We start from the raw sequence: 21,164 nt of genomic DNA, 5'->3' as shown, positions 1-21,164 counted from the left end.
TTACCTTGTGCTGATGTTTGCGATCAAGTGTCGAATTTATGATCAAAGGACCCTTGGGATCACTTACGGACAGCGATCGCATACAGCAAAGTCACGTGACACATCATCTTTCTGCTTCCGCTCCAGAAACCGAGGCTTCAGGTGAAACGCGATTGTGCACCGGGAACACCTGCGACGGTGGCGTAGCTTTGGTCATGATGTCGTGAAGGTGCATGACCTGGAGGCTGGGAAAATCCTGCAGAGCATTCGAGTGAACCAGTGAGGTGCAAGTTGTGCATGCTGGACAGCTGATCAACCTATGGCATCGGCAGTCTTTCTTGGCCGAGAGAGAGAGCGAGGGGGAGGGGTAAGGTATAAAGGAGACCTACGCTTGACCAGGCGAGGCCACAGTATGGCGTGACCTTGGGTGAGGGTATCCGTGTCATGCAAGCCCACCATCTTCGTGAGGTGATCGCATAGATTCAAGCAGGTGATCGCACGAGCTCGATCAGGTGATAGCACAAGCTTGATCCAGTGATCAACCGAGACAGGGCTTTCCGTGTCACCTATCGCGCAATAGCTCGACAAAGGAGACAAGCCCGTCCACAAGGTTTATATAGATATAGAAGAGCCAGAACAGAAACTGAAGGGGATCTATTGAGGTGTCGACACTTCTCCATTCGACAACCCAAGCATCCGAGCCCTTCATTCCCATCAACAACTCGTCACCTTTTCATCACTCACTCGTCATCATGATTACTTCAGAAGACATCAGAAGAACCGCCATCAAATTCTTTTCAGTTACGAATTACCTGAAGGAAGGGTTTGTAGTCGTGGGAGGAAAGAAGATGGATGGTGAAACGACTCAATGGCACAGATTGAGCACAGCAGCACGGGCCGTGCGCAAGGAGACGGAATCCTTCGACCTGACGCAAGCCAAGTCATTCGTCTGCGCAGAGCTGGGCGCAGACGCTGCTAGCCATACCGAATTTGAGAAACAGATCTACGAGATTTGGACAGCTAGAACTTTGTACTCTGCGGCTCACATGCTCGCCGACCAGATCAGAACGGACTCGAAACTAGTCGAGGTATCCTGGTGCAGTTGTGATGACCCGGATTGCGAGTTTAGTACAAAGAAGAGCATGATGCAGATCTACCACAAGGAGACCTACATCGACAAGAAGAAGCCGCACCGTGTATACAGCGATATCTTCGACCTCATAGAATGCATGCGGAACGACATGGGATACTTAGGAGGGCTACGAACACTCGTCCATGATACCGCTAGAAAATTCTTCCGCTGCCAGGCAGGCGGGGGAAACGAGGACCAGGGCAGGGACAAGAAAGATTTCATAGAGATCCCCATTCAGCTGAAGGGGTACAAATGGGAGGATTATCGCTTTGGTAAAGGTGATTCGATGTCTTCGCCGGTAGATCGATACGGCACCGGCCCCGACTTCAGTGCAAGCAGCATCCGTACGTGGTCTAACCAGGATCTTGAGACGTTGTTACAAACAGTGCTATCGGAGAAGTTAAGGAGGAATGGAGACGACAGCTCTGGGGCCACCTCGTTCGCGAACACCACTGTAGTGTCGCAGATGGGTACGAACTTCTCTATCGGATCAGGCTTGCCACCCGGATCTCAACAGAATTAGACAATAATGCACTTCTGTCATCGCATATGGCGTTTGTTCGCTGAGTCACACTGTATTATATATGTTGTATCACCATGCCAGGTATCAGTTTTGAATGTTGGAGTCGTGAATGATTGATGCGACAGGACCGCAGGATCTTGACTCAGCAAGCCTAAGTTCCGGAGTCATCGTTCAACGATCAAACGAAGTGACCATCCGTCATCTGCTCGACTCCCGCGCCTGCGCAGACGCGACGACGTGAACAGTTATGAATCTACCCCCAGCGGGGAAGGGGGATAAATGGAGCATTGATACGAGCGATGACGCCTTGCCCAGCTGGACCAGCGGGCTGCGATGCCGCGCGGCTCCACCAGCTGGCAGGCGTATACAGTATTTTCCACTTGTCCGTTGATACGGTACCGTCATCTAGGAGCGAGTGACCGCATTGGACGCCTCTGTATGATGATAAGGGATCGAGATCCTGTCGGGAGATGTTGTGAGACAGGCTAAGCTCTCTGATTCAGATTATTTATCGCTCTTCTCCATACACCAATTCGATGAGTACAAGACAGATCAGCCTCATCGTGTCACATGATTACATGACATCAGGGGTCTGGACAGGGTTCTCAGCATGACGCAATCTTGCGGGGAATTTCTTCAAAGGAAGTCATCGAAGACAGTACAGCCAGTCAACAGGGCATATAGATACGAAGGCGGCACCGTCAGAAAGGGTTCGAAGATCTACGCGAGGTGTGCATTCAACTTCCCCAGCTTATCATCATTTACAGCATGTGCGATTTGGAAAAGGTCAAAGCGAAAGCTAACGAGATACTCAGTATCAAATACTACATCCGCCGTGAGAATGGGCAGAACCCGGAGGAGACCCTCTCAGACCAGACAAAGACGTTGTGGTCCTACCTGAAGATGCTTTCATTCACACCATCTCTCACGCTTCCTCCTACATTGGGCCAGCTCAAGAAGGATCTCACTCGAGAGTATGGATCCCCCTCTGTCGCAGCAGCAGAGGGAATGATCTTTCAGCTGTGGCTTACCAGGAATGTCTGTGCGATTGCCGACATGCTTGTCGAGCAGCTCTGGGCCGATCGCAACCTCGATCGTGATGAGGAAGAAAGGAAAATGTTCTTGAGGATACTTGAGTCGGTATCGGAGCTAGATCCGGTTGTCGATGAAACACTACAAATGTGGTGTGAAGCTATGTGCGAAGTGAAGTTTCTCCTACGGAAAGCTCGACCCGAACCTCCTGTGCAAGATGATGAGATCGAAGATGCCCTTGTTGTCTTCAGGGAGCACAATTGGCAGACCTTCATTACGGCTGAGGAAGCTGGGCAGTGGGATCCCTCAACCACTTTTTCTGACAATGATGAAAGCAGGGACTGGAGCTCCGTTCATTCCCAGTCCACCCTCGAAGGCTCTTTCCATCAGCATCTGGAAGGGGCTGAGCAGGCCTCGGAGTCTACGGGTCGACCACCGACTACTCAAGCATGTTAGGGGTGTGACCGGAACTCTTTAGAAACAGCTCTATGACAAGCTCGAGTCACTTGTTCACCAGCACGCGACAACTTCTCATTTTATCCTATTATATAAAGTTATCGTACAAAGTCTTTCCCCTTCTGATGACAACCAGCAGCTCATAGAACCTCCCTGATGCGTCCAAGACCAGCCGTTTGTGAATGTGTCGCTGTGCATGTGCCTTGATGGCCAAAGACTAGGTGACCTAAAGTCTTTGACGAGATCGGTGAGATGAGCTTCAGCTGATTGGTCCTTTCGATTGCGGTAAGGTTGTGTTCTGGCTTGAGAGATATGCACGGATACAGTCGCTGGGACGATGAGAGAGCTAAGCTGTGTCGGTAGGAGCTATCGCAATAATGAGAACCAACTCTCTCAGGCCATAACTTCAACGAGATGCAATACAAGGCTAACTTACTCTGTATATGGATCGTATCGGCGTTACCATTGTTGTTGCGCAATCGTGATCACAACGATGAGTAGTTGGTCAATCCTGGTGCCGCCGGCATCTACAGATTTCGCCATTCGCCCGTCATGGTGGACGATATCAAAGGAAGAGAATTTAATGCATGCATGTCAGCAGACTTAGATACCCCGCGGTGACGAGCGATTGATCTTGTCGTCGTTATCAGATCAGGTACCCCATGTCATCGCTCTGTGGAAACAATCAACGAATTCCATACCATCTAAGGCTGTATGCAAGCGGTTGTGTCCGCAAGGTGAATCGCTCCTGACTTCGCGAGTAGTTTATGCTGTTTACGGATAAGAAGAGTCCCTCTTGACCGGGATTTGAGCCAGTTGGACTTGTGGATCACGCGTTTCAGGAGACCTTGATAAGAACGCTTGGCGCGTCTGATGTCAAATGAGACGCAGAATAGAATCCGCACGACTGGTCAGCTAATGGTCACTTTGACTACAGTATGCCGATATGGTGATCTGCTGAAGAATACAAGTTACGAGATACTCTGAGGAAAGGGTACTGCGGAGAAAGGAGGTGCGTGAAGCCACCCAGTCAACTGGTTTCGGTGAGCACTGCATTTCGCCAGATCACATCATCATCATCTGATCAGGTGACGCAGGTGAGGATTGGTTCCGATAACAGACCGACTACAAAGGAGATGCAAACAAGGCAGTCGTTCGCTCGGTATCAGCTACGGTCGCTCGCTGGTATCCTCCTTGCATCCAGGAGAATAAATAACCGCCAAAATGCTCACGACTACATGTATAAATTGAGGGAAGATTCATCCAGCTGGCCAAACGAATTCAACGACCAGTCCTCGAACTGCCCATACCAGTTTCATCATGTCTCAAATCCCGTCAAGAGTCTTGGACGCGGTGGAGGACTATGTAGTGATGTTAGTAGACGAGTCATCGAACAAATCCTTGACGAGCAAGGCGTCACGCTCTTCCCACTTGGAACAGGTGTCACTCGTTATGAAAAATATAAACGAGGGAGTCCCGTGGGCGCCTGATGGAGATCTCGCGCAGATCATCGATGAAGTCAGGAGGAAATGGGGAAGCGCCAGTCAGGGAGACATGCCAGACCAAATTGAAAGGTTGATAATTGATACGTGGTTCACCAAGCAGATTATACTCGCCAGAGACATCTTCTTGGCAACGCTCAGAGACGATCGAGGCGACAGCGATGAGAAGGGCAATTGCGCCTACATCTTTGAGCAGGGGAAAGAGAGAAGGTCGTTATGGCGGCTATGCATTTGGTGTATGGACATGCATCAATGGGCGCGTTGTCTCTTGGACTTCGACTCCAATCGTAGAGACATCCCCAACGACAAAGCAGAGATTCTAGGCGAGCTGCTCAAATATACGGAAGAGTACTCCCGAGAAGACGGAACGGTAGAGCAAAACCTGCGAGGAAATCTCCTCGATGAATGCGAGACGGCGTTCAAAAGATACGGCTGGAAGGATTTCACTAGACAGGAACAACCCTTTGCAGAGACCCCAGCCGAGACTTCGATCAACACCGAAGGGGCCTCGAGTAGATCTGGCGCAGCCGACAACAGCTACGCTCACTCAGGCGGGGTACAGGCAAACCCAGCGGGCCAAGAGGTCACCACCCGGTCATCCTTCACGCACTCAAGACCGTTCTCTACTCGCGGCACCTCCTTTAGGCGTAGTCCCAGATGACCTGTCGACACAAAGCCGTCAGGGGTAAAAGCGCGATCCATCGTCGATGGGCAACAACTCTGTGGCAATATCCCGTGCGGACCGGGCCTCTTGGCTCTCAGAGGAGCCCTTTATGTATTGTCGTATATCGTCATGTGTATTATATCCCGCTGTTATTCTATTGTGAATTCGTTACAATAGAAAGCTCAAATCCACACAGGAAGACCTACTCCCTGTCGTCCGTCTCGTATGCTAATCGACTCGGGATACCCATGTCGAGGCCAAACCCGCTGGTCCCTGGTATAGGGGAAGGCAATGCCGCGTCCACATCCATCCCGTAATCCGTCTGAGCAGGTGTCGATCCCCTCGAATCCGCCTGACCTGCCCCAAAGCTGTCCGCCTCTTGGTCCGGGAACGGGCTAGATCCACCAGAGACGGTACTCCGATCGAATCTCTCTGTTGCTAGCGAGCTCATCGCGTTCTTTCCTCCCTTCTTAGGGGCACCTCGAGTTCGTTTGCCGCCTCGGGCAGGACCGGTCCCTGCGCCATTGTCTCGTCGTTCTTTACGCTTGTCGGCTTCGAACTTTTTGAGCTTTCTCATATCGGCCTCGTCGTCAATGTCGTCATAGATGCGTTCTTCCGCCCTGAACTCTGGCCATCTCTCGTTGATCGGTCGGGGCGATAGTCGAGAGAGCGGTGCTTCTGCATCCGGACCATCGCGTGATAGCGCAGGCCAATCCTCGTCTGCCACCGGTGCTTCCCATACAGGCCCAGGGTTGAACTTGACCTTGGCTCCACCGAAACAAGAGACAAAGGGGTAGTACCCCAACGTCCCGTCGTCATACGGGTTTTCTTTCTGCTTCATCAAAGCGTCCGCTGTCGTTCCCTTTTCAAAGGCTTCTCTCGCCTTGGCTTCCTTCTCCGTCTGCCTGAGAGGCAGGAAATGCAATATATCTGTGAAAGCCGGTTTGTTGTCTGCTGTCATAGGCTTCCCGTTGAGGAAGAAGGTGATGCTCGACCCTTTCAGTACGGGGAGTTCTTTCGGTTGGTCCTCCGCTTGAGCCTCTTCGTCCCCCTCACCGGCCTTCTTCCTTCCCTTCTTGATCGCCTTGCCCAGTTTTCCACCCTCGGCATTCTTGGTCATCGGTCCGTTCCCACCGACCCCTTTTGCTTTGCTTTTTGGAACGGGCACGCCGTTCCGGTTGGTCTCCTTGACCGGTACAGCTATCCCGGCATTGACGTCCGTCCCCGGTTTGATAGCGGGTACAAGCACCCTCCCGTCTCTCGCGACGAGGTTCTCCATCTCCTTGGCTACGGTATATTCGACCATCTCGAAATAATGTTGTCCCTTATAGTAAAGCGGATACCGTTTCCTAGCGATCCTCGCCGGGTCCAACGAATCGTCTTCGACCCTCCTTGCTTCCCGTCTCTGCCTTTCCCTCTCTTCGACCTCCTCAACCCCAGAGAAATTGTCCAAGGGTGGCAAGTGTATCAAACATCCGATAACGTCCCCCGTACCAAAAGGTACCCCATAAGCCGCCGGACGGGAGATGGTGATCTTCTCCCCCGAAGAATCCCTTATGCCGTACGAATACGCATCCAGACCGCAAGGACCATTCAACGAAGCTTCTCTCCTCGCCCATCCTATTCTTACGTGTGCTCCGTCCCCGGTCCCAGATCCTTTAGGTAAAGTCTTCCCTCCTACCGCAGGACCTGCGTCCGAGCTGAAATCGACGGGACGACCTTGATTCGTCACGACCCTCCCCGTCCCTCCTTCTCCTCCTCCCTTGAGGACGGTGCATTCGAAATACCACGTCCCCTCCCTGACACCCACATTGGTCCTGGCGCTCCGGAAACCCTTTTCGGCGGTACACGTCAAGGCGGAGGGTGACATCCGGAGAAAGGTGGATCGGTCTTGCCAGTCCAGGTGCACACCTCCTATTTCGACATCTCCGGTAGGCAAGGCTTCAGAAGGAGGTTCAGCAGCTTCCAAGTCAGAGCCAGGAGGCAAGAGACGGTCGGTATGGATAGAATGCTGCGGTGTTCGGCGGAAGAAGGGGAAGACGCCTGGGTGTGAGGATTCGTGAGATCTTGGTCCGTTTGCGCAAGCGATGTACCGGAAGCCTGATACGATAGAGCCATATGCCATGCATGATCGCATGAGTAAGCTTGAAGCATCTTGAAAATAGCTCGAAGGAACGCACCTAGTCGATTCATAGGGAGATCAGTCCAGAAGAAGCACTCTTCCCCCCTCTCCTGTCCATCCCCGCTTCCCAAGACCTTGGTTCCCATCTTGGCGACCGTCTTCAGCCTCGCATCTTCGTCGGGCCCAGTGACCGCATACCGGTGTGAAACCGGAGTCTCGCTAGATCGTCTTGAGCTGTCCCCGCCTCCTCCTTGTTCGTCCCCGTTGAAGCTGGCCGGGGTTGCCGATCGAGAATGGGCGAGTTTTCGTTTTTTGCCTGGAGGAGGGTGTTGATTGACTTTCTTTGGTTCGGTGATGGTATTCTCGTTTGGAGCATGGTGAGCGGCAGGAAGCGGGCTTTCGACTCCAGGATCGACCAGAGGGTATGGAATCGGGGTGGCTTCCATACTGAGTGCGCAGGATGTACAAGCAAGGACCTATCGAGTTGTGATCCAACGTCGTTGTCAGGCGAGTTGTAGGTTGCAACGACCTCCTCCGCACTTCTCCTCTTCGGCGATGAGCGCGAATTCTGAAAGCTCGACCTCGTCGAACCTCCTAACAACTAGCAACTAGAGTACTCGACAAGGATAAACACATTCAAATTCTCATAGCTAGCAACTGCCCGTGAGCTTCTGGATACATCACCAAGATGCGGACTACAGAATACTATAAACCAGAGGAGCTACCGGAACCAGAGGTCTTGACCATGAGGCAGATGCTGGACGAGATGGAAGAGGTTCATGTTCTGGCTCCTCTTGTACGGTGTTCTAAGCGTAAGCACTCGTTCGCAGATAGTGCTGTGTGTGGTGTACTGATGTGCTTGACTTGATGTAGTTCCTTTCAGGCATCTGGTATCGATGTATGAGACCCATGTAAGCTGTTCCTTACCTCCTAGCAAGTTCCTGTTTTAACATCCCTACAACATCTCTTCTCTCGACAACGATATACAGGTCACACATACACCTATGATGCTAGCCCCTGAATTTTCCAGAGCACAAACGGCGAGGATCAGCGATTTCGCATCGAGTCACTCCGAACGAGGGGTCTTTTGGATGAAACCGAGAAAGACGGGTGGACGGCAAGAAGAGTACGATGAGCTCGGGCGCTCGAACGCCGATTCGGGTCTAGAGGCGAATACCTTCGCTTCCTCATCTGCATCATCATCAAGAACGACAACGGTGGATCGATTTCCGGCTGTCAAATCCTCCAGAAGAAGCCCATCGAGCTTGAACCCACCTTCACCTGATCACCGACTAGTCAGGGGGAATCTTATAGCGCAATTCGCTTCCAACAACGGGAAGTCGTTGGCGGATGCTTGTGAGATCATCAGTGTACTACCCGAGACAACTACAGACGAAGACGAGGACAACGCGAAGACGGGAGGGTTCGTTGGCGAGGAGCAGGCGCCAGTGGATGAGCCGGTGAGGTCGGAAAGGTTGGTAGACGGGGTGGACCTGAATTGTGTATGTAGCCGTTACAGATTTGTCGCCTATTCGTCCCAGCGCTCATGAATAGTCTCATGTGACAGGGCTGCCCACAACCATGGGCCTACTCCGAAGGCATAGGCTCGGCACTACTACGTAAACCGGACTTAGTGGCGGATATGGTCAAACAGGTGCACGCTCGGATGGGGGACGATTTCGCTATCAGCGTGAAGATTCGGGTCGACGATAAACCGGAATTGACAGAGAGGTTGGTCCAGACCGGTAAGTCGAGCCAAATGTCATTCGATACAATGTGATAATTCGCTCGCTGAACTCGAGCTTGTGGTGGCGAACCCGACAGCGATCCATGCCAACGTGACCCATCTGACGATTCACGGTCGGACCCGCCATCAACCCTCGACCGCGCCCGTCTCCCTCCCCGGTATCAGATTCGCCGTCGAATGCGCCAAGGGGGAAGTACCGTGCGTAGGGAACGGGGATATCTGGGAATATGGGGATGTGGATGACATGAGGCGGGTGACGGGGGTCAAGGGCGTAATGGCGGCGAGGGGTCTTTTGGCCAAGTGAGTGGAGTCGTTTTCGAGTGACCTCGGACAGAAATCGGCTGAGCGAAATTGCGTGTTCTGCAGTCCTGCATTATTCGCCGGCTACTCGAGTACCCCAAAGCACGCCGTTGAGGTATGTACGGGTAGCGCGAACTGGTTATTCGAAACAAGCGCTAACAGGACGGGTCCTTGACTCTTTTCAGAACTTTGTCGAGTTGGCCACGTCTTACGGCTTGGCATACAACCTCTTGTAAGCAAGATCTCCTGTGTGATGGTGCCGAGCAGCTAACACTAAGCCTACCATTCATTTAGTCAACGGCACGTTTCCTACATGCTCGAAAGCACAATGTCAAAGCACGACCGACTCTATCTGAACAGCCTGGGATCATACTCCGGGATAACGGATTGGCTCGAAGATCGAGGCCTGCAGTTCTCGGGCCGATGTTGATATCAATATCCATTATAATCTCTCTATTATACATATTATGACGATCGGCCGTCTTCGCCTACGATACAAGCAAGGGTTCCTTCACCTGGGGGAAAAGCAAGCGCGTCGAAAAAAGGAAGATCGTCTTCGTCGACGATCTGTGGGAGGATGTCCTCGATGTATTCGAGCGCGTCGAAGTAATGGATGGTTTGGTGGTAATTGAGGGCATCGAAATAGGGAAGGTCTTCTCCTTCCACAAGGTAAGGGAGGGGGAAACACCTATCGCAGTCGTAGTCCAGAGAACACCTTTCCGTCCAATGATCCTGACCGCACACCCTCGGTTTCATACGTGGGAGGTGACCTTTATCGATCACGTCCCGTTGAACCATTTCGTTGAAGGATAATTTCGGGGGCGCTGTAATGCGTGACCTCACCCACGCCCCTTCCCAGAGAAGCATTTCCGTCTTGTGTATGATCTGGTCCCTCCGGTACTCATACGGCCTGACATCGAGAGGTACCGGATCGTTTGGGGTAAAGCGTTCACGCTTGACGTCTTTTGCGCTTCGAGCCCTACGACGACGCTCCCGGCGCTCGTGCGCCCGCTGTCTTTTGGCTAAGATTTCCTTTTCATCCACCACGGGGATGACATTTGAGGCTTTCCTCCTGGCATAAAGACCGCTGATCCCGATCAAGCCGAGGAGGCGGCGACCAGCTCCTTGACGAGGTACGGCCTCGTGGAGGTGTCCGTTTCCCTTTGTCTTACTTTGAGACTTTCTCTCTGCTTCTCTCTCTGCCATCCAGGCCTCGCGAGGATGCGGATCGAGATGGAAGCGCACTCGGCTCTTCGATGAATCGGTCGACGTGGTCGACCAGTCTGAGCCTTGTCTTAAGAGGATGCTGCGAACTGACTCAGTAGAAGGAGATGTCGGGGTTGACGAATCGTCCGTAGCTTCGGTCGAAGGCGTGGAAGGCGTGGAAGGCGTCAACGGATTCGACAGATCCTTCGCATTCTGGGTAGAAGGCGTCGTCGAGATGAACAGGTCAAGCATGGCGGGCCTCATTTCGATGTATCAGAAGGGGAAGTCGGTGTTCGAGCGATGGTTCTTACGCGCTGGACGGATAAGGCCATGAACCCGCAGATAGTCGACTGTTTTCTGCAGATTAGGATACTTGAGCGTGTCCCTCTTATATTCGATCCCCCTGAACCCCCGCCAATGCGCCTGTCTGGTCGAGTCGATGATCCGGGCTGAAAAGAGACGCGTTTCAGTCGCGGATGACGCCGCTATTCGATGTCGTATGCACGGTGCTAGCTCGGAGATGACGGGATACAACGTATACTTTGATTATCTTGGGAAGGAAGGATACTGATGTCATGGGAGTCATCAACCTCTGACTTTGGCTCCGGACTTTGCTTGTTGAACAGCGTTGAGTCTAGAAGCTCTACTCGGCGGGATCGAACTAGCGATCGCTTTCAAGTCGGCCTTGTTCTGTTCGATGCGAATGGCGTCTGACGCGTAACCAGGCAGCTGTACGTCATAATTGTGGGCTGGAGTAGCGCGAAACCTTGTCAGCGATACGGGCTGGATGCAAGTTCTGTGGCGAGCTGATTCGACGTACCGAGAAGGAATTGCATATCTTTGATCTCCAACTTGTTGCTCTTGCGATGCTTGGCTAAGCGGCAGCTGGTCTCCAGAGCGGATTCGATGAATTCGTCGCACAATTGTAGCAAAAACTATGACGACAGTGGATCAATACAATATCAAGATGATGCATGACTCCCCGTCAAAAGAGACTAACCTCTTCGGAACCTTCACTGATCGTCAAATCGCGCTTAGCCAGCTTAGCGACGTCACCCAATTTGCGTCGCTTCACTCGAGGGTGAATGGTCGTCTCTTCTTCCACTTCGTCGACCGACATCTGCCCGGGCGAGCGCTTCCCGATTTCGCTGCGGGCTTCGTCGTCGTCGTCGTCCGCCGCTTCTAAGGCGGCACGTTCGTCTGCTTTCTGTTCTTCCTTCTCGTCTTCTGGATCCGCCGAGAAAGCCTTGTCAAAGAGGGTTCCTTTCAGAGCCGCTGCCCTGCCTGATTTGTTCTTGAGAGAGGCGCTCAATTGATCTAGAGCTGGAGGACGCGCCGAGTATACGGGCATTGCCATAGAGTGATTGGCTCCGAGACCGTTCGACAGAGACAACCTGGAAGGTCGCACAAAGTCGAGAAACTTTGCAGGTTTCGGGGCGGACCAGGCGGTTTCTGTGAGGATGTCGGGGATGATGAGAGAGCGTATATCCGTGGGCGTAATGATGACGGGTTGAGGGATAAAGCTTGGAACGTTTGGAGGTAGCTGATTAGGATGAGGAGGGCCAGGAGGCATATTCGCGGGAACCCCAAGAGGGATACCAGTCGGGACGCCGTGCAGATTGGGTACGAGACCTGCTTGATTCGTGTTGAGGTTCTGATTTTGCGAATGATAGTTGGCTTGAAGCTGGGCTCTTGCATTGTTGGCTACTTGCGCCAACTGAAGCTGCGCTTGCAATCCAGCCTGCATGCGTTGTTGAGCCATTTGACTGTTCGCTTGGTTTGGCATGGGGACCTGGAACAACTAGCCGTGAGTCGATTGTCCTTGGATCCTTGGGTCCTGGGATCGCAATGGGGGGGAAGACGGGGGGAAGGGTAAGGCGCGATACTCACAGTTGTCGCATTAGCAACATTGGGGGACCCTCGAACGGGCCGTCCACCTTGCAATGAACCGACCCTTCCTGGTGTGCCTCCGCGCGCACCGGGCAAGCCATCGTGTTGCAAAATCGGTGTACCGTGCATGGATGCAGGACTCGATGCGGCAGCCATATCTCGCTGTTGCGCCAGCTGGTTCTGAGCCTGCAGTTGTGAAGCTAAGACCGCCTGTTGAGCGGCGTTCATCTGTGCTTGCAGAGCAGCATTGGGCTGTAGGTTCATTCCCGTAGAGCCCTGTCCTGGAGGCCCACCGCGGTTTGGGCCTTGCCCATTGCCTGTTCCTGGAGCCTGCGCGCGTTGTCGACCTGCAGGCAGTTGTAAATTCATGGCTCCTCCAGGTTGTTGACTGACAGGGACAGGCTGCGCGGTTGCATCTTGCCCTTGTCCAGCCCTCTGTTGAAGCTGTCCCTGCATGTTCTGTTCGTCCGCAACATGTTGCTCATACATCTCGCCAAGAGCGGCATCCTGCGCGGGGTCGACAATCAGCTCCTCTTCGATGCACATCATTCAACAATGCACGACATACGTTTGCGAAGAGCGCGGCACGCTTATCCTGACTTTGCTGACTTAGATGTCGTAAGTACGACTTTCGGATGGATGGGTTCTAGACAGAAGATGGCTGTCAGTCTCATAGGCCGTATACTCGCGGAGCGTAAGTAAATACCTTTTCGAATACGGTGTTTCGTTTCTCCTCATCCAAGTTGTCTATCCGCTCGTAAGCCAGATTGACAGTGGGATTGCCTGGTAGATTGCTGCCTGAGACCGAATTTGGACTGCCCATGTTATGCGGCGACAAGCCAGTTTGCAGGCCAGGACCCCCTTGAGCGTTTCCCGCTTGCATCGCCAACGCCTGCTGAATCCTTGCTTGTTGACCTGGCGTCGACGGTCCTCCATTCTGGCCTTGTGCGCCCTGTCCCATATTGGCAGCAAAAGCTGCTTGGTTCATGTTCATCATACCGATATTTTGAGGTGAAAGTACCATGTTGGCAGGTTGCCCTTGAGCGGCTTGAGCGTTCTGTAATTGTCGGAACGCCGCCAAGTGGGCACCTGTGTGTACTCCCCCTTGCGCAGCGTTACCATTCTGACTGTTGGCTCTCGCTTGCTGGAATTGACGAGCGAGATTTGCCTGAATTTGCTGCTGTTGTTGTTGCTGATTGGTTTGCTGTTGCTGCTGTTGTTGTTGTTGTTGTTGCTGCTGCTGTTGCTGTTGTTGCTGATTGGCTTGCTGCTGCTGTTGTTGTTGCTGAGAAATGAATCCCGGGCCTTTCGAAGCCAATACCAGATTGAGCTAACCAGATGAAGCATTCGCCATCAGTCACGGCGATCGAGAAAGTTACAGCCAGATACCGTACCATTTTCGTTTCGTCCATCGTAAGCTGGTTATTCTCCTTCTTCTGGATGAAAAAGTCGAGATTCGACAAGATATTGGTGAGCTGTTGATCCAGAGCCTGTTTGTTCAGGTTGGGCCTCTGCGCCGTGTTGACCTGGGTAGGAAGTGGTACAGCACCGGGGCCTGGAGGCCTCGCCTGTCCAGCCTGAGGTGGCATCGCGATCGGTCCAGGTGGAGGTGCTCTTCCCGCAACTGCGTTGCCATTCGCTTGATTCGCTCCTTGATTGTTATTGTTGTTCACGGTGTTGATGTTGCCGGTATTGTTGTTCTGACCTGATGCTTGTACTTGGAGCGGCTGGCTCTGGGCTCCCTGCTGCGCCGGCCTCGGTCCAGGAAGATTGCCGTTCTGATTCGGCTGAGCCTGTACAGGCGAACCACCGTTACCTAGAGCCTGTTGCTGTTGAGCTTGCATCATACGCTGAGTCTGAGCGACCAGTTGTGCAGCTGCAGCGGGTCCACCTTGGCCCTGCTGACCGCCACGGGCCTGCTGCGCGAAACGCATGAGCGCATCTCGTTGCTGTGCTGCCGTCGTTCCGGCTGGAAACCCTGCATGTCCACCCTGAGCGGCGATCATCTGAGTTAGAGAGTTCATCGCACTGGGGTTCTGACGTGCGTTGGCGAGGAGCTTGGCTACGATTTCGGGTGGAACCTGTTGTTGTGGGACCTGAGGTGGACGTCCGTGCGCACCAGATCCCTGAACGATACCATTGTTGGCTTGCATATTGACGGGGACAGGTGGGACATTAGGCCCTGCTTGCTGCGGCAGCTGCGGTGAACCTTGAGTGGCTACGTCCGAACTAACAGACTGTAAACCGGATGTAGCAAGATCGTTGTCAGAACCAGTCAAAAGTAATCTCCTTCTAGAGAGCTCGCCTTGACTGACCTGGGCTTGACCGGCACCTGCTCCGGCTCCTGGATTTGCATTTGCATTCGCAGCAAGAGCCGGCCTGTTCTTCTGACTGGCCAAGAGATTCTTGATCCAGGCCAGCTGCTCGTTGTGGCTCTTCATTTGGACGTCGACTGGCATCATCCGCTTGAACTGTTCGAGGCTGACCTGCGGCTGTTGTTGAGGCTGCGGCCTCGGTTGACCGCCCTGAGCTTGAGCGGGACCTCCCTGCTGATTCTGTGCAGGTTGCTGGACTCGCTGATTGGGAGCCATGTTGGAAGCATTGACACTCTGCGAGCCCGCCTGCTGGGATACAGCAGAGTTGCCGTTCTGTTGAGAATCCATCCTTGTAGAACTTCGGGACTTTCAGCGAAAGATCGCTAGGATCTGGTCGTAGTAAGCAAAGCTCGTTAGAATCCCACGTTTACGAGCCCAGACCGACGGTTCCTGTGCAAATAGCTGCTCACATCGTGCTGGCCATGGACAGCAGAGTCGATCCAAAAGTCTTCACCCCTCAACTTTTGTTTCGAGTCGCTTTCCTTTGTCGCCTAGCTCGATGTCGATTGCTGAATCGCCTCACTACCGAGCTGAGCTTCTTCTGTCCCACTCGGAATGCTTCGTCTTGTAGGTCTGTTCCTCAATATGATCAATCGCTAGCACGACAAGGGCACCGCAAGAGACTCGCCGTCGATAGGGGTCGTGGATACATGGTTCACCTAGATCGGCGGGAGCTCGCTCGACTCGCGTGAGGTCAGACCCCGCAAGATGACCGGTGAGCAAGTATGGATCCCCATGGTATATACAACGTTCGGACGGATCTATGCCAAATATCGTCCAAGATATGATACAAGTGGTGCCTTCCTCCTTCCTTACTTCCTCCCTTACGCCCGTTTGATCACACAAAGTACGACGGCATGCCCTGTTTCACGACATCCAACATCAGCTATCATTCGTTCCTTCTTACGTAGGCTCTAAACTCACCCGTCTCGCCGCCTCGTTTTTGGGATCCCGATCGTTCTCTTCGGCAGCCATATACACCTTGAATTCTGTCTTGCCGTCCTCCTTGACCTCCATGATACTGGCCGAGTTTCCACACCGGTAACAATAATTGGGAGCCGACCAGACGGTCACCAGGGCATCGTCGAACATGTGCTTGTAACCTTCTTGTACCAGTTGATGTGCTCGAGCGATGAGCGAGATGCCGTTGATGTGGTTGAACTGACGAAAGCGGGACAGTGAGCATGTGGTGAGATGGTAGAACAAGGTAGATGTCAGGGCAGCCTACTTCGTGCGTAACCTGAGCTCCGAACAGCCAACCAGCTCCTCTTGGGCTGACCGACCACGTATCTATGTCGTCTGGATCTGACCACATCAGATCTGTATCGACATGACCGTCTCATATCAGCATCGAGTTAGTATTGAGCGAGTCGGGATGATACGAGACTGACCACAGAACGCTCCCTCGTGTGGGACCTCTTGCATTCGTGCAATGACCCTGACCTGATCAATCGTCCGGATATCCGGAGAAAGACCCCCATGCACACAGAGTACTTGTCCATCAATGATCTACAGCATAATCGTTTCGCATGAGCTCATTGTTCTGGATTTACGAATAAGCGGGCGGAGAACTCACGGCAGCTAGGTTGAGATGGTCAAAGACCTGACAACAAGCCTTCCAAACCGCAGCGTTCCCGTACTTTGTCTGGCACTCGTCTACACTCAGTAATCGGAATCGCATCATCAGCATTCAATTCTCGCCGCTCATTAGGCCCGTCTGTGACGTATGGCTCACCGTAAAACCCGTACACCTGCGTGATCTGCCGACTCTCGTGATTCCCTCGTAGTAACGTCACCTTGTCCGGATACCTACACATTGTTCTTTAGCTCGCTTCAATAGGAGAGAAGTCTAGGAAACGCCTTGCTCACCGTGCTTTCAAAGCCATCAACAGCGAGAACGTCTCCAAGCTATAATACCCTCTATCCACAAAGTCTCCCTAATCGCGGACGCTCATCAGCACCCCCTGCCCTCTCTCTGTGACTTGGAAGGCTTTCGGACTGACCATAAAGATGTAATTCGTATCCGGTACCATCCCTCCCTGCCTCAACAACTCGTGCACGTCCCAGAACTGGCCATGTATATCCCCGCAGACCGTGACAGGCGAGTTCACTTGATGCACATTGGATTCTTCCATAAGGATGTCCCGGACCCGTGCACAAAGGGCCTTCATCTGACGCTCTGGAAGGTGTTTACATTGTAGTAGCTGTCAGTCCGAGCAGTGGTACGAGGTCAGCCAGAGTCCCGGTCAATGAAGTGCAATGACATAAGGGTTCTGAGAGGCTCACATGGTTGATCCAATGTTCAGGATCGCTAAGCTTAGCGGCGACCATCGCGGCTAGCCACAAAAACCTTGTCGGATCGGGTTTGCTACACCGGAGGAGCTTTGGGTATGATATAATACGATTATGGCCGACAGAATCCCTCCTACACGATCGCTATCACAGATGAGAGATCGATCCCAAACCTATACCACTCTTTTGCCCTATGCTCAGCGCTCAGCATCACTCGCGCTGCTCCCGCGTCGATCCGAAAGCGCGGAAAATCCACTTAAGTCCAAGAACTGGGAGATATGACGCTCGTATCGCAAACCACCACCTCTTGTCTCTTACTGCAACTGCCGATGCCGCACGTAAATCCTTAGCCAAACATCGTATGTAGACGATCAATGATGTAATGTGGTTCTAAATGAAGGTCGTGACAGGTCATGCAAAACGTCTCGGAAAAAACACAATCCACGTCCATGCGCAAACAAATGGAGGCAGCTCTCTCTCGAACTAGATCTAGATTCAGACTTAGATCAAGAGGACACCGGCGGCAGCACCGACGAGAGCGGCACCGACGGTCCAGACTCCGTTGACCTTGCCCGAGACGGCTCCGTTGGCAGGGGCGCTCGCCGTTCCCGAAGCGGCTCCAGTCGAGGCTCCGGTCCTGGTCGACGAAGCGGAAGCGGTTCCCATAGACATCGATCCGGTCTGAGCGCCGGTCGAGGTGACGACGGTGCTCGAAGCCTCAGTGGCGGTTCCAGTGGTGGTGGCCGAGGTGGCGACGACGACGACGGTGGCGGGGTCGACCGAGGTGGTGGGCTGAACAGAGACGGTAGTGGCACCGGGTCCAGAGACGACGAAGAAGTTGGCGGCACGAACTTCACCGAGGTCTTCGGTCTCGAGGTATTGCCTCAAGGGGTGGGCGCCGAACGAGGAGAACTCGGCGGGGGCGGTGAAACCGGCATCTTGCTCAACCATGAGGAGAACGTATCGGTGAGGACCGGTTCCCTCGAGAGGTCCGGGTCCAACGTAGTCGATGCTGCGCGAGATCCAACATACCTGACGTCAGCCTTGTTCGCATGAATTACAATCGTGCCATACGTAAAGGGTACTTACGCAGTGCTAGCAATGCCAAAGTCCAAGGCGCCATCGGCACCAACACTGACCCCGTTGGCCAACCAGTGGAAGGTCTACATATCGTGTAAAGCGACATCTCGTCAGCATCACCTCTTCCCATCTCATGGCCTGAAAGCGGAAACGCACCTGGTTAGCGACCTGGTTGTCGGTCCCGGCGACATCGGCGTCGACGAGCATGACGGTGTACAATTGGCTCTGAAATCGCATTTGAATAGTAAATCAGATCAGAAAAGTCAGTACAATTCGATAGAATAAGGTAATGCTCTCGTGGTATGAGACAGCTACTCACGGACTCGAAGTCGTCAGTGCCCGAAAGAGGGTGAACGGTAACAGTCGGGGCGGACTGGGTCTCTGTTTTCGTCCATCAGCCCAATTGAAAAGGTAACGGGAACTAGATCAGCATCCTCGTCCTCGAAACAAGAAGACCTGGGGTGAACAGAATGAGACTTACCGGTAGCAGCGATCTCTTGACCGATCGAGATCATGTTTGATCCGAAAGAGACGTCGAGGGTAGCCTCGAGGTCGACCTCATCCTGGGACAAGAGACCGGGAATAAGGCCGGCCTCTAATGTCCAGATCGAGTTGTGAAACAGAGTCGACGTGGACCAAATGGAATTTGGACGAGTATCAAGAAAGATGATAGGAAAGAATTGGTTGATTATCAGGCAGGAGAGGACGGCGGGAAATGATGAAAAGACGTGATTCGCGATCAGCTTTCCTCATTCCTCAAACCCCCAGTTCCCTCTCGACAAAAGCGATGCTCACGTTGCATGTTGGCCTCGACGAGAGCGACTTCAGCAGCGGTAGCGTTCTGGGTCTGTCCAGCGACCTGGTTGGCCGTGGCGGCGAGCGCGAAGAGGGCGGTGATGGCGGATTTCATGAACATCGTGAACGAGATGTGATGTGCGTTTGTGTTCTGTACGTGTCGTTTCTTGGGGTTTCCTGGATAGGCTGTCGGGGTGGTTTGTTTTGTGTCGAAAGAGAGTAGATTTGAGTGGATGGGTATCTGTACGTCGACGAGTTGAAGAGATGATGGGAGAGACAGAAAGGGGGGGAAGATAGTTGATGGATGCATGGATGAAGAAGTTTGAACTGCGTGATGTCGCCCCTTTGACCCTGAGCCCCCCTTCCCCCCGTGGCACCTCTTGGCGGGAAATGTTGTTGTTGTGATGATGGGATGCGTGTGCGCGGATACAAAATCGCGCTACACAGCTGCGAACGACCTCTCGACCGGCTCCCGGGACTGAGTGATATTCACCGGTCGCAGGGACAAGCTGCTGCAAGTGCGTTCGTTTTATGGTACATGGTATATCGCAAATGGTGAATTGTACATCGCTTCAGCTGCAGAGTGCCTACGAGGCCGTCATAATAGGGTATATTGTCATTCATACCGAGCTCGATGCTGTTGGTATCGCCTATCCAGCATTGATCGCTCATCGAGCGCGCAGGCTGACTGATCGATCAATCGTACCGAACTTTGCCGTTTCGTAATTTGACCGGGGTAACTCGACCCGTCGTATCCTGCTCTTCTCCTTTCGATGTCTCCTACGATGCGGGTGTCATTCGGCATGGCCGTGGGAGTCCATCGAATCGGTATCCTCGTTTCCGACCGGTTCGTAACGGTCCTCCTCGACTAGCTCAACTGTGTCGTCCACAGCATCCAGATAGAAATCGAGAAGGTCCCGGATAGACTCGAGCATCGCACTAATCGATGCTCACCGTCTCCTCCGTCAGCCGCCCCGCACTGTCATCATGCCGGCGCTGCCTATCCGTTCATCAGAACCGCTCAAGACGTTGAATCTCAGCTTCAGTCTTGCGTATCCCCTCGTCGATCTGCTCCAAGCTGAGATGGCCACCGGGAAGATCGTGTGCCGCTTGTTTTTGAGCGGCGAGGAGAGCCCTTGTTGCGGATGCCTGTAGTTGTTGTTGTGTTATCGGTAGTTTTAGCGATAGTCCAGCAGGTTTGAGGTTTGATTTTTGATGTGATGCGTTCCGGTTCGGATGCGGGCAGAATATTAGGAGCGGGTGAAAGGAGAAACAGAGCATGAGATTCAAAATCATAATCAGCACCAATTTCCCTACCTGTGACCATGATGCCTGTCACCAAATAAAAACCCATGACAGCCCAACGTACCTCTTTGATGATCTTGTCCTCCAGATCCACATCCCCCTCGGCACCTTTCCCTCCGGCAGTCATCTTCGCCTGGTGTTCCCTCATAAGCTCCAATATGTGGTCTACCTTCGGGAGGATCGGCTGGAAGGACGCTTCGATCCGAGCCGTTGGTGCCGGGATAGGCATGATGAGGATATTCGATCGAGATCGAGGTTCGGGTTGTAATCGTAGTCGAGGTCGAGGTAGGGCGGATGTAGCGAGAGAACAGGGTACGGACACTCTCTGGGTTAAGCGTCAGAGATACTGCTTCTTGAAGTATCGAACTGCCAGAGTGGCAGGGCCCAGTGCGTAGATCTTGCTAGAGTGAACTGTAAGGCATATGTTCGTTACTGCAGCAAGCACAACAGCACCTTGACCATTCCCGGAGACAAATCCGCATCCGATCGAATTGAGGCACAAGCGCGACAACGGCTCGCCTTGCGCGCCTTGACCGTGAGTGATCGCCATTTCTCATCGAGGTTCGAAATCACTGCGTCCTTGCTCGAGCCGTTTCTTGCCGGTATATAGCCCCGCAAGCTGACGATGAGTGATTGGGGAATCGATCTGAGTGTCGAATCGTTGGTGTCGCGGCGTATTGCGCGTGGAAATATGTCAGGAAAAAACTGCCCAGCAACGGGGAAGAAATGAGCGTTCAGCCCGGCTCGAGTATCTGTTCGATCGA

The 21,164-nt window shown here is 53.1% G+C and overlaps 8 protein-coding genes across 8 annotated transcripts; 3 read left to right on the top strand and 5 right to left on the bottom strand.

Moving 5' to 3' along the window:
- Positions 1 to 731: 731 nt before the first annotated feature.
- HD553DRAFT_323593 (uncharacterized protein) lies at positions 732 to 3,122 on the top strand (the record flags this gene model as incomplete). The annotated part of the gene is made up of 3 exons (XM_046181408.1): positions 732 to 1,455; positions 1,760 to 1,871; positions 2,402 to 3,122. 3 exons carry the CDS (start codon positions 732 to 734, stop codon positions 3,120 to 3,122), a joined length of 1,557 nt encoding a protein of 518 aa, XP_046037109.1.
- Positions 3,123 to 4,442: 1,320 nt separating this feature from the next.
- On the top strand, positions 4,443 to 5,285 carry HD553DRAFT_335018 (uncharacterized protein; the record flags this gene model as incomplete). Its single annotated transcript, XM_046182176.1, has 2 exons — positions 4,443 to 4,499; positions 4,563 to 5,285. 2 exons carry the CDS (start codon positions 4,443 to 4,445, stop codon positions 5,283 to 5,285), a joined length of 780 nt encoding a protein of 259 aa, XP_046037108.1.
- Positions 5,286 to 5,490: 205 nt separating this feature from the next.
- Positions 5,491 to 7,413, bottom strand: HD553DRAFT_271493 (uncharacterized protein; the record flags this gene model as incomplete). Its single annotated transcript, XM_046177717.1, has 3 exons — positions 5,491 to 6,390; positions 6,505 to 6,944; positions 7,005 to 7,413. 3 exons carry the CDS (start codon positions 7,411 to 7,413, stop codon positions 5,491 to 5,493), a joined length of 1,749 nt encoding a protein of 582 aa, XP_046037107.1.
- A 544-nt stretch (positions 7,414 to 7,957) lies between these two features.
- Positions 7,958 to 9,939, top strand: HD553DRAFT_310167 (uncharacterized protein). The gene is made up of 8 exons (XM_046179814.1): positions 7,958 to 8,222; positions 8,284 to 8,321; positions 8,400 to 8,912; positions 8,978 to 9,155; positions 9,235 to 9,457; positions 9,524 to 9,572; positions 9,643 to 9,689; positions 9,752 to 9,939. Exons 1-8 carry the CDS (start codon positions 8,099 to 8,101, stop codon positions 9,885 to 9,887), a joined length of 1,308 nt encoding a protein of 435 aa, XP_046037106.1. The 5' UTR covers positions 7,958 to 8,098; the 3' UTR covers positions 9,888 to 9,939.
- Positions 9,923 to 10,915, bottom strand: HD553DRAFT_341548 (uncharacterized protein; the record flags this gene model as incomplete). Its single annotated transcript, XM_046182645.1, has 1 exon — positions 9,923 to 10,915. The coding sequence occupies one exon, from the start codon at positions 10,913 to 10,915 to the stop codon at positions 9,923 to 9,925; it is 993 nt and encodes a 330-aa protein (XP_046037105.1).
- A 518-nt stretch (positions 10,916 to 11,433) lies between these two features.
- Positions 11,434 to 11,595, bottom strand: HD553DRAFT_271326 (uncharacterized protein; the record flags this gene model as incomplete). The annotated part of the gene is made up of 1 exon (XM_046177707.1): positions 11,434 to 11,595. A coding segment is annotated over one exon (162 nt), but the record flags the coding sequence as incomplete, so codon positions are not given.
- A 3,928-nt stretch (positions 11,596 to 15,523) lies between these two features.
- On the bottom strand, positions 15,524 to 17,365 carry HD553DRAFT_310164 (Metallo-dependent phosphatase-like protein). Its single transcript, XM_046179813.1, has 9 exons — positions 17,215 to 17,365; positions 16,932 to 17,132; positions 16,798 to 16,865; positions 16,664 to 16,737; positions 16,505 to 16,584; positions 16,320 to 16,437; positions 16,157 to 16,248; positions 15,853 to 16,089; positions 15,524 to 15,790 (listed from the first exon to the last, which is right to left on the bottom strand). The coding sequence occupies exons 1-9, from the start codon at positions 17,257 to 17,259 to the stop codon at positions 15,767 to 15,769; spliced, it is 939 nt and encodes a 312-aa protein (XP_046037103.1). The 5' UTR covers positions 17,260 to 17,365; the 3' UTR covers positions 15,524 to 15,766.
- A 356-nt stretch (positions 17,366 to 17,721) lies between these two features.
- On the bottom strand, positions 17,722 to 19,216 carry HD553DRAFT_341545 (phosphatidylethanolamine-binding protein; the record flags this gene model as incomplete). Its single annotated transcript, XM_046182644.1, has 6 exons — positions 17,722 to 18,232; positions 18,310 to 18,383; positions 18,457 to 18,525; positions 18,620 to 18,681; positions 18,782 to 18,895; positions 19,096 to 19,216. The coding sequence occupies 6 exons, from the start codon at positions 19,214 to 19,216 to the stop codon at positions 17,722 to 17,724; spliced, it is 951 nt and encodes a 316-aa protein (XP_046037102.1).
- Between the last annotated feature and the right edge of the window lie 1,948 nt (positions 19,217 to 21,164).

This window comes from Filobasidium floriforme (assembly GCF_021052385.1).
Source record: "Filobasidium floriforme strain CBS 6241 chromosome Unknown HD553scaffold_9, whole genome shotgun sequence".
Taxonomy (NCBI): domain Eukaryota; kingdom Fungi; phylum Basidiomycota; class Tremellomycetes; order Filobasidiales; family Filobasidiaceae; genus Filobasidium; species Filobasidium floriforme.
This window is presented reverse-complemented; position numbering and strand designations above follow the sequence as displayed.